The sequence below is a fragment of the Eleutherodactylus coqui genome, chromosome 6 (assembly GCF_035609145.1).
Source record: "Eleutherodactylus coqui strain aEleCoq1 chromosome 6, aEleCoq1.hap1, whole genome shotgun sequence".
NCBI classification, from domain to species: domain Eukaryota; kingdom Metazoa; phylum Chordata; class Amphibia; order Anura; family Eleutherodactylidae; genus Eleutherodactylus; species Eleutherodactylus coqui.
In genome coordinates, this window is record NC_089842.1 from 207,916,160 (window position 1) to 207,927,606 (window position 11,447).

General features: G+C 41.4%; 1 protein-coding gene across 3 annotated transcripts in view; it reads left to right on the forward strand.

Annotated features, from left to right (window-relative positions):
* The window catches only part of LOC136631580 (embryonic protein UVS.2-like), a 31,261-nt gene extending 20,906 nt beyond the window's left edge, over nucleotides 1-10,355 (forward strand). For all 3 annotated transcript variants that reach the window (XM_066605861.1, XM_066605862.1, XM_066605860.1), the window contains 4 exons: nucleotides 3,056-3,281; nucleotides 4,650-4,768; nucleotides 5,866-6,073; nucleotides 10,179-10,355. In XM_066605861.1, the coding sequence (XP_066461958.1) occupies nucleotides 3,056-3,281; nucleotides 4,650-4,768; nucleotides 5,866-6,073; nucleotides 10,179-10,183 (558 nt within the window). In that variant the 3' untranslated portion in view covers nucleotides 10,184-10,355. The remainder of the gene's footprint in view (nucleotides 1-3,055; nucleotides 3,282-4,649; nucleotides 4,769-5,865; nucleotides 6,074-10,178) is intronic.
* Nucleotides 10,356-11,447: the final 1,092 nt, after the last annotated feature.

Below are 11,447 nucleotides of genomic sequence, written 5' to 3' on the forward strand. Positions count from 1 at the left end.
TTTACAAAGTAACGGGAGACAAGTGTTTGTTTTTTATTTATTTTATTTTTTTAAATAATTTTATACTTTTTTTAAAAACTTTTTTTCTGTCCCTTTAGGGGACTTCCACAGAGACCCATCAGGACCCCCTGATCACATTCTGAGGGGGTCCAATAGTGACAGCCCTTTACATGCTGCAGTCACATAGACTGCAGCATGTAAAGGGTTAACACAGCAGAGATCGGAGGTTTTCTCTGATCTCTGCTGTAAGAGCTGGTACCTGGCTGTCCTCTGACAGCCAAGCACCAGCTCTCCCTGCCACAGAGACTATCGGCTTGCTTCTGACAAGCCGATGGTCTCTATGGCAACCTGTAAACAAAGCAGGACTTTAGAAGCAGGAGATTGCCAGCAAATCGGCAATATCTTCCTCCTTTTGTTTTTCAATGTCCTGCTTTCTTCTCTGTGGGTCTGTGCAGGCAGGGCACAATGCCACAGCTTGAGGCATTGTGCTCTGTAGCTCCCATAATGATACATAGCCCGGAAATCTTCCGGGCTATATCGCTATGAGCAGTGGAGTTCGTCTAGGAAAATTTTCGGGCGTGCCACTCAAGGGGTTAAGGTCTTGTCAAAGCATCTCAGTGGGATTCAAGTCAAGATTTGGACTCAGCCACTCCAAAACCATAATTTTGTTTCTTCTGAGCCTTTTAGAAGTGCACTTGCCTATGTGTTTTAAATCACTATCCTGCTGCATAACCCAACTGTGCTTAACTACAGCTGGCAAACTGAAAGACAGAGATTCTCCTTCATGATTTTGTATTGTAGAGCAGACTTCATGGTTCCACCAATTATGACAAGTTATACAGGTCCTGCAAAAGCAAAACAGCCCTAAGCCATCACACCACCACCATGTTTGATTGTTGGTATGGTGTTCCTTTTGTGGAATGTGGTTTTAGCCTTATATCAGATGTTACAGGATTCATGTCTTCCAAAAAGTTTCACCTTGGGCACATCAGTCAACAGAATGTTTTTTTCAAAAGTTTTGGGGATGTTTTAGATTTTGTGTGGCAAATTCAAGACAAGCTTTTATGTTCTTTTTGATCAGCAGCATTTTTCCTCCTTTCAACTCTCACCTGTGTCCTTCTTATTATTAAATGTCATGTGTGGTGTGACAGCTGCATCTGTCACAGATGTGGCAGATGTAGCAGCAGGAAATTCTTTTTACTAGCGAGGAAACTGGAAACATCTGCCGCATTTGGCAGATGTGTTCTTCATCCCCGCGGAGGACACGGCAGTGGCGGAGGGTACGGTTTTTGTTTTTTTTGGGGGGGGGGGGGGGTTTACACTAAAATTATTGTTTTTCAGGGAAGGGCTTATATGTAAATTCCTTCCATGAAAAACAATTTAGGGGTTCCGGCAACGAGCAACCGAGGATTTTGGTGTTCGCCCATCTCTAATAAGGAAGCTACTTTCCTTGTGAGGTATTATGGCACATTAAGCCCAGTAGTGGCTTAATGTGTGTTACCTTCTTTTGAGGCCTCAAAAGTGGCAGTGGAGGTGACGAGCCAGAGAGAATCAACCATAAAAAGAGATAGCTGTGCACTGAGTAACATCCAGGGTGATTGCAACATCTGGAAATAGGTAAAAATGAGCCTACATTGTTGGTGGGCCAAGTTTGTATGGAGTTCACAAAAGCCTAAAACAAGGGACTCTTGCAGTAGGTGGAGCTATATGCAATGCAGGTCTGGGCAAAAGGCCTTTATCAGAGATCCTCCTGTTACTAGAACCATTTAGTCAATACTATCATTGCATTATTGCACCATGAACATATATATATATATATGAAAAAGACGAAAGCCCTCACTGACTCACTGAGGCCTCAGTCACACAGGCGCATCGGCACCCGTACACCGGCACCGATGCGCCAGTGTGACTGACACTAGCAGACGGACGTACCTGAAGACGGCCGTCTCTCTGCAGCGCCGGGAGGAAGAACATGTGACCGGCTCCATTGCCGGTCATGTGTTCTATGATCAGCACTGGAGAGAGACGGCCGTCTTCAGGCACGGCCGTCTTCTAACTGTCAGTCACACGGGCGCATCGGCGCCGGTGTATGGGTGCCGTTGTGCCCGTGTGACTGAGGCCTGACTCTCCTCTAATTCTCCAACTTCCCGATGTCGTAGAAACATGAAATTTGGCACGAGCATTTATTATGTCATAAATAGGAAAAGCTAATGGGTCCCAACTCGATTATTCAGTTCTAAGCGCAAAAGAACTAGGGTCCAAATTTTACGTACGTAATCTAATTCTCTCAGCTACCGATGTCATAGAAACTTGAAATTTGGCACAAGCATAGATTATGTCATAAATAGGAAAAGCTAATGGGTCCCAACTCGATTATTCAATTCTAAGCACAAAAGAACTATCATCCAAATTTTATGTACAGTACATAATCTAATTCTCTCACTTTCCGATATCATAGAATCTTGAAATTTTGCATGAGCATTGATTGTGTCATAAATAGGAAAAGCTAATGGGTCCCAACTCAATTATTTAATTCTAAGTGCAAAAGAATTAGCGTCCAAATTTTATGTACGGAATCTAATTCTCTCACTTCCTGATGTCATAGAAATTTGAAATTTGGCACGAGCATTGATCATTAATAGGAAAAGTAAAGGGGTCCCAATTCTAAGCGCAAAAGAATTAGCGTCCAAATTTTACGTACGTAATCTAATTTTTCTCTCATGAAAACATTATCCTTGCCTCTGCCTTCTTTACTTCTGCACCATCTGTAAATGTTTCCTGCATCTATCTGTGTCTAAGGTTCTAAGTAAACAATCGCTATGATGTGTTTTATTGTCCAACTTAAATTATACTCCTATTTTATAAAGTTGGTGTTCAAAAATTATTTCTCCAATATTTCTGTTATTCACTCCTCACACAAAATAATAGATAACAGGTCATTGTAACCCATGTCTATTGAAGCTGCATAGTTCTATAATATGTTGTTTTATTACTAAACTCTGTGTGAGATTAATTCAACTGATTTAGCATCTATTTTTTTTTTCATTATTTTTAGGTTACTTTGAACTTTGTTGCCTTTGACATCCAGTCATCTCCAAATTGTATGTCTGACTATATCAGGATTTATGATGGTCCCACTAAGAATTATCCCCTGATTTTGGACAGAACCTGTGGGTCTGGGTTGGTACCTCCAATTATTGCATCCACTAGCCAATTACTGGTGGAGTTCTCCAGTGATAGCAGTGTCACTGGGGCTGGCTTCAAAGCTTCATACAGCACAGGTATAGTATGATATTCTAGTTCTATAACTTACTACATGGATATTCTTTAAGTTCAGTAGTTAAAGAGACTTTCAAGGGTTTAAAAGTAACAATATTAAAAGTTATAACCCCCACTGATCTATTGTTAATGAACTATCCTGAAGATAAGCCATCAGTAGTTTACAACTGAACAACTCCTTTAACCCCTTCTTGCTTCAGTGTGTAAGTTTGCGTCATGGCAGTGGGGGACTTCCCGCAACAGGGCGTAAACTTATGTCCTGGGGATAGATCTGAAGATATCTCGCACTATCCGGCAGCGGGAGCTGTCTGTCGTTGAAAGCCGGCTTTTTCTGCAACAGCGGGGGTGCATCTATGTAGATCGCGTCATGGGAAGGGTTCACAGAGGGAACACGCTTCCTCTGTGACGTTATCCGGCTCTCGCGATCTAATCACAATGCCTTATCATAGCGATCATCGGTGCTATGCTGTTAGTCCTCCACAGGGACACAAATGGTGTAAAAAAATAAATAAATAAAAATGTAAAAGAAGAAAAATGTAAAAACATTTTTTGTGCTTTTTCTCATATTCGCATAAAAAATTTAAATCCTACATATTTATTATTGTCGTGTCTGTAACAATGCGTTCAATAGGTTGCACGTGCTTTTTATTTTGCATGGCAAAATACTTAAAAGAAAAACGCTAAAAAACTGAAGCAAAATGCAAATTTTTAGCCTTTTGCCTTCCAAAAAACGCAATAAAAGTAATCAAAAAGCCGTATGAACCCCAAAATGGTACCAATAAAAACTGCAGGTCGTCCTGCAAAAAATAAGCTCTCCAGAGTTCTGCCCATGAAAAACTAAAAAAGTTATAGGACTTTGAATGCAGCAATTTAGCAAAGAAAAAAAGATTTCCAAAAAAGGGTTTTTATTGCAGAAAAGTGGAAAAACCTACAAAAAATTTTGATTTTTGGTATCGTTGTTATTGTACAAACCCGCAGAAAAAAATGTATTGTGTCATTTATGATGCATGATAAACGCTGTAAAAAAAATCTATGGCTGAATTTATGCGTTTTTTCTCCCTGTTATCATAAATAACATAATAAAAGTTTCACAATATAGTCTATGTACCCTAAAATGGCCCCAATAAAAACTACAGTTCGCCACAAAAAAAACAAGCCCTTATACGGTCGTCTCCACAGAAAAATAAAAAGTTATGGCTTTTGAAAAATGTAGATGAAAATCCCCCAAAAATCGTTGCGTCCCTATGTCCAAAATAGGCCATGTCATTAAGGGGTAAAGGAAGATGATGCACAACCAACATAAATGTAAAAATAAATTACCTTTGCATTTGACGAATTTTATTCACTACATTGAAATTTACTTCCTACAGTGAACTGTGGAGGAACTTACTACACTCTCGAAAGAAATGTAACTTCCCCAAATTACCCCAATAACTATGGCCCAAACATGTATTGTATCTTCACAGTAACAGCTCCGGTTGGAAAGAAGGTAAGAATTTATTTTTTTTAGTTTGTCTAAAGATCCCACAAAGAATTTTCAAAGTATCACTGCAGTTTCCGTTCTGGAAAGATACATCCTACAAACTTCTTATTTTGCCCATTTGCTCCTGAAATTGATCTACGGTAAGCTTCTACCGGTTGATAGCTTCTTTTTGGTTAAAACGTAAATGCAGCACACTATGAGAAATGTAAATTGAATAATTAAATTGCTGGATTAAAAGTTGTCTATGGGCACTTCTACACAAACGAATCTATTGTTCAATGTAAATGCAGGCACTGACTGAAGAACGAATGACAAATTTGTTCATTGTTCAGTTTATGCTGCATAAAAATTGAAAGACGAATTCTCCAGTGTAAACAGGCAGTTATGAAAGATTGTCAGTTTTCTGTGAATGGAGGTAGGCCTGCTGTAAGAATCCCTGACCAGCTCCGCCTCCATTTATTAGCCCTGATTGTTTCTGTGTAAATACACAGAGGCAATCTACACCCCTATCTATCTATCTATCTATCTATCTATCTATCTATCTATCTATCTATCTATCTATCTATCTATCTATCTATCATCTCTCTATTAGAAATGAGCGAGCACGCTCGGATAAGGCAGTTACTCGAGCGAGCATCGCTCTTCTCGAGTAACTGCATTCTCATCTGAAAAGGCTCGGGGGGTGGGGGGGGGAGTAAGTGTGGGGCAGCAGAGGGGAGAGAGATCTCTCTCTCACTCTCCCCTCTGCTCCTCCCCGTCGCCCCCCCCCCCCCGAGCCTGCTCGGACGAGAATGCAAGAATGCAGTTACTTGAAAAGAGCGATGCTCGTTCAAGTAACTGCCTTATTCGAGCGTGCTCGCTCATCTCTACTCTCTATGTATTGTAATTTGACCAGTACTCTATAACATTCTTTTGTTAGACAGTGCCAAATCAAAAACTGATGCATGAATTATCCACGTGATTCTCCAGAGCAAACACAATTTATTATCATATATGCTGTATACCTTATTAATTATGTACACAATACGTTCTAGAGTGATTCAAGATAATGTACCAAAATTGTGTTATAATAAAATTACCATGTATGATTTTAATCTCTACAGGTTTCCATGACCTTTGTTGAATTTCATCTGGAGTCATTTCCATACTGTGGTTGTGACAGTTTAAGAGTCACGGATGGTGTCAATCCACAAGGTCCATTTTGTGGTGAAAGCATCCCTAACTTTATCTCTGCTGGGAATTTCCTGCAGCTGACATTTATTAGTGATGGCAGCACTGATCTGAAAGGGTTCCTAGCGGAATATACCTTCAGTGAGTACTACAGTCTCATCTTCATATACTGTATTCCTCATATAGCGTATAGCACATACTTGCAGTCAGTAGCAGTGCAGTTACAAATTCAATAATAAAAATTATTTATCATCCAGAATACATTTTAACCCTTTCCAATCCACTGTCTGACCTCTGAAGACATTATGATTTAAAGGAGATGTCCCGCGCCGAAACGGGTTTTTTTTTTTTAAACCCCCCCCCCCCGTTCGGCGCGAGACAACCCCGATGCAGGGGTTAAAAAAACCACCCGCACAGCGCTTACCTGAATCCCGGCGGTCCGGCGTCTTCATACTCACCTGCTGAAGATGGCCGCCGGGATCCTCTGTCTTCATGGACCGCAGGGCTTCTGTGCGGTCCATTGCCGATTCCAGCCTCCTGATTGGCTGGAATCGGCACGTGACGGGGCGGAGCTACACGGAGCTACACGGAGCCCCATAGAGAAGAGGAGAAGACCCGGACTGCGCAAGCGCGGCTAATTTGGCCATCGGAGGGCGAAAATTAGTCGGCACCATGGAGACGAGGACGCCAGCAACGGAGCAGGTAAGTATAAAACGTTTGATAACTTCTGTATGGCTCATAATTAATGCACAATGTACATTACAAAGTGCATTATTATGGCCATACAGAAGTGTATAGACCCACTTGCTGCCTCGGGACATCTCCTTTAAGGCTTTACAGCTCCGATGTTGGAAGACGTCCGTTGGGGTTCTCTTACTGTATATTGCCAGCCTCTCTGCTGTCGGAGCCTATCCAACATGTCACGTCATGCAGTACTGACTTTAGCCAGCATATAGTGCCGTTGGGGTTCTCTTACTGTATATTGCCAGCCTCTCTGCTGTCGGAGCCTATCCAACATTTCACCTCATGTAGTAATGACTTTAGCCAGTATATAGTGCCGTTGTATAATGGCAGAAAAAAAGTAAGCCCCCTAGGAAAACCAGGATACAAATTGGATTGGAAAGGGTTAATATGTTACATAGAATACGCTTTCTTACATATGTACTAGTAGAAGTAATTAAAGGGATTGTTCACTTTAGATACTCTATTTTTGGTAAAAATGTCCCTTGACAATAAGCAAATCACAACATATCCCCCTCGTGGAATACATAGTAATCAGTTAAAATCTGTAAGGGAAACATGTTAATAAGTGTCCAATTTACTTTCAGCAACATCACAGGAGAAAAATATATCACATAGGGCTCAATTATATCAATTTATTGACTGGGTACTACAAGACAGACAAGTCATCCAAAATTGGAGATACAGTTCTCTAATGTTGATACTGATTAATCTGGTTAGGAGTTGCAGTAATTAATGAAGTGAAAATTGGCACTTTACTTTTATTTTACTTTGTATGTTTATTAGAAATTATATCTGGCAATGTGACTCTTGATTAGTTACATCAACAGGGGAACAGCTGTATGCAGAAGACAAGTGGGGACACTCCGCTTATCTTCTGCATCCTCCGCTCGCAGCGCTCGGCTGTATAACAGCCCAGCTCTCTGTGCAGAAAACATCTGGATGCAGAAGACAAGCGGGGACATCGCTTGTATAACAGCCAGGTGCTGGAGCGGGGGAACAGCTGTATGCAGAAGACAAGTGGGGACACTTCGCTTATCTTCTGCATCCTCCGCTCACAGCGCTCGGCTGTATAACAGCCCAGCTCTCTGTGCAGAAAACATCTGGATGCAGAAGACAAGCGGGGACATCGCTTGTATAACAGCCGGGTGCTGGAGCAGGGGAACAGCTGCATGCAGAAGACAAGCAGGGACGCCCCGCTTGTCTTCTGCAGCCTCCGCTGGCAGCGCAAGGTGATTGCTCATCCTGAGCGTTCATCTTGCGCTGTAAATGACACAATGATCGCTCAAAAGTCACTTGAGCGACATTCTTGAGCGATTATCGTTGTGTCTAAATCAGCCTTAACATGTGACTGTATTGTTGTAATTCCTGATTGATATATTTTGGAACATCATAAAACCAATAAATATTTTGTTAAACAAAATTAGAGATACATTTTGCAGTCCATGAAATGAGGATCATTCCCTCTTTTACAATATCTCAGAATTCTGTACTAGGGTAGATACAAATTTGTTTGCTAAATAGACTTCTTTAAAACAGGTGGTCCCTTTGCACAACCCTTTTTTGTTAGATTGCAATATTGATATGTTCATTTTATCTTTACCTGCTGTTTGGACTTCCAGCGATTAGCAGCCATCTATGAAGTTATACAGCTAAAAGTTCTTGAAAGGGCCACCAGTATGGAAATGAGGCATTGCACAGTTACTGTGGAATTCCGCAGGCTGTCATTATAATTCTCTGGGTCATCCAGACCGAGAGATGATCTATGTAGTTTTGTCTACTCTGGCTGATATACATGGTTCCTCGTGAGTCCTCAATCTTTTTTTTTAGATTTTTAGACTTATGAAAAATCTGTTATAAAATAAAATAGTTTACATGTTTTTGCATAATTGATTAGGACTTAATTGCACTTCCATTAAAAATAACAAGCATGCAAATAATTAGTCATATTTTTTGCAAAGAAATGAATTTACTAGAACTTCGTGGCATATACAATTCAAACCATAACAATATAATAATGTATCAAGATAAACATAAAGAAGTAATAACCCTACCCCCATAATGCATAAAGGGATACAGTGTCCAAGCTGCCCCTTAACTCAAGCTCCACCCTCTTCACTATGTTAACCGTTTAATGACTGTCCATATGTTTTTCGACTGTGTTTGCTAAGGGGCTTTGTTCTGGCATAAGAAGCCTGGCGCAGGTGCATGGCTGTCAAATTGCAGCCGGGCACTTGCTCTATTAGCAGGGATGGAAGAAACCTTAATTTCCCGCTATTTAACCCTTTCAATGCTGCAGTTAGTGCAACCATGGCATGTAAACGGCAAACAGAGGTAAGGGGCTCGCTTTGCCACCCATCAGACCCCTGCAATGGGATTGTGGGATCCCAATGAATTGCAATGGCACACAGAGGCTTGACTATAGCCTCCAGGTCGGGCAGCTATGGGGACCTATGAGGCTTAGGGCTCATTTAGATGAGCGTGTGCTACACTCTGCTACAGCAGCGTGTAAAACCATGCTGCTATAGCTACCAATAGGTTGCTATGGAAGTGCTCACACGGACCCTTTTTATAAGCGCAGATTCTATGCTTCTGAAAAAGAATGGACAGCGAGTGCCGACTCGCCTGTCAGTTCTGTTATGCGCCACTGTCCAGGCTCCTATGGGAGCAGGCAACCTACACCACTGATGTGTGAATGGGCTGCTCCGCATAGCTAGGGGCAGCCTGTTCACACGTAGACTTCTCTGCATGTCAGGAGTGCGGTTTACACATTGCTCAGCAACGTGTAAACCACACTCGTCTGAATTAGCCTCTAACTGTCCTCATAGGCTTTCTAATGCACTACTACACTGAAGTATAGTGGTGTATTAGAAGAATAAAAAAAAGGTGCAGATATTCAAGTCTCTTAGTGGGACAAAAATAAATGTATAAAATAAAGTGTGAGAAAAAATATGTATGTGTGTATATATGTATGTAAGAAAAAATAATAAAAATAAGTAGGTCAAAAACCTATCTTCCCCCCTTTTTTACTATGTAGAACAAAATCAAATTTCTGCTATCACTGCGTTCACAATAACCCAGAGAAAAAAGTTATGTGAAGTTTTTTTTTTTTCATGGTGTGCACTGTGCGAGTTAAAAAATGCACTAACACCATTGACCCTGGTCACATGTTCACCGTTATCCTATAGATAACAGCGATCATGTAAAAGTAAAAAAAAAAGTTTAAAAAGGTAAAGTTTCTCCACTCACTGATCCATATTGCAGTTGAAAATGTGAAAAAAATGACAATTTTTCAAAATTATCACAATTTTGGCGCTTTTAATAAATATACAAAAATTCTATTGGTCTTTTTTTAGCACCTAAATGAAGTACAATTTGTAGCAAAAAAAAAAAAACAATGTCAGAATTACTTGGATATGCCAAACTTTTACGGAGTTATTCTATGTTAAAATTACATATGTCAAATTTCGAAAATTTAGACATTTTTATTTGTTTCTCTCTACAGTATAACTGGAACTCAGCACAGTGGAATGCAATTTAATTCTATCAGATCATTCTGGAAATAACTCAAAATCATAACTGAAGATAAAGTAAATCTATGTGAAGTTCTTGACTTTCTTTTACTTGAGCAAATTATATTTAATCACAGTCTATATATTTAGAAATGATTTTCATTTTCTTCTCTGTCTCTTGTTTTGTTTGAAAAAGATCAAATAAAGTTTCTGTTGCAGCATCTGTAACTTCATGTTTCGCGTTCAATTATTTGAATGCATATATATGTACTAGAGATGAGCGAGCACCAAAATGCTCGGGTGCTCGTTACCCGGGACGAAATTTTCGCGATGCTCGAGGGTTCGTTTCGAGTAACGAACCCCATTGAAGTCAATGGGCGACTCGAGCATTTTTGTATATCGCCGATGCTCGCTAAGGTTTCCATTTGTGAAAATCTGGGCAATTCAAGATAGTGATGGGAACGACACAGCAACGGATAGGGCAGGCGAGGGGCTACATGTTGGGCTGCATCTCAAGTTCACAGGTCCCACTATTAAGCCACAATACCGGCAAGAGTGGGCCCCCCCCCCCCCTCCCAACAACTTTTACTTCTGAAAAGCCCTCATTAGCATGGCATACCTTAGCTAAGCACCACACTACCTCCAACAAAGCACAATCACTGCCTGCATGACACTCCGCTGCCACTTCTCCTGTGTTACATGCTGCCCAACCCCCCCCCACACGACAGTGTCCACAGCATACACCAAATTGTCCCTGCCCAGCCTTCAGCTGCCCTCATGCCACGCCACCCTCATGTCTATTTATAAGAGCGTCTGCCAGAGGAAAAGCAGGCACACACTGCAGAGGGTTGGCATGCCTAGGCAGCGACCCCCCCATAAAAGGGGCGGGCCGATAGTCCACAATGCTGTACAGAAGCAATGAGAAATCCAATCCTGTGCCACCTCCATCTGGAGCTGCACACGTGCGCATAGCAATGGGGAACCTATGTGCCACACACTATTCATTCTGTCAAGGTGTCTGCATGCCCCAGTCAGACCGCGTTTTTTTTATAAATAGTCACAGGCAGGTACAACTCCGCAATGGGAATTCCGTGTGCACCGACAGCATGGGTGGCTCCCTGGAACCCACCGGCGGTACATAAATGTATCCCATTGCAGTGCCCATCACAGATGAGGTAATGTCTGATTAAATGCAGGTGGGCTTCGGCCCACACTGCATGCCCCAGTCAGACTGGGGTTCTTTAGAAGTGGACACATGCAGT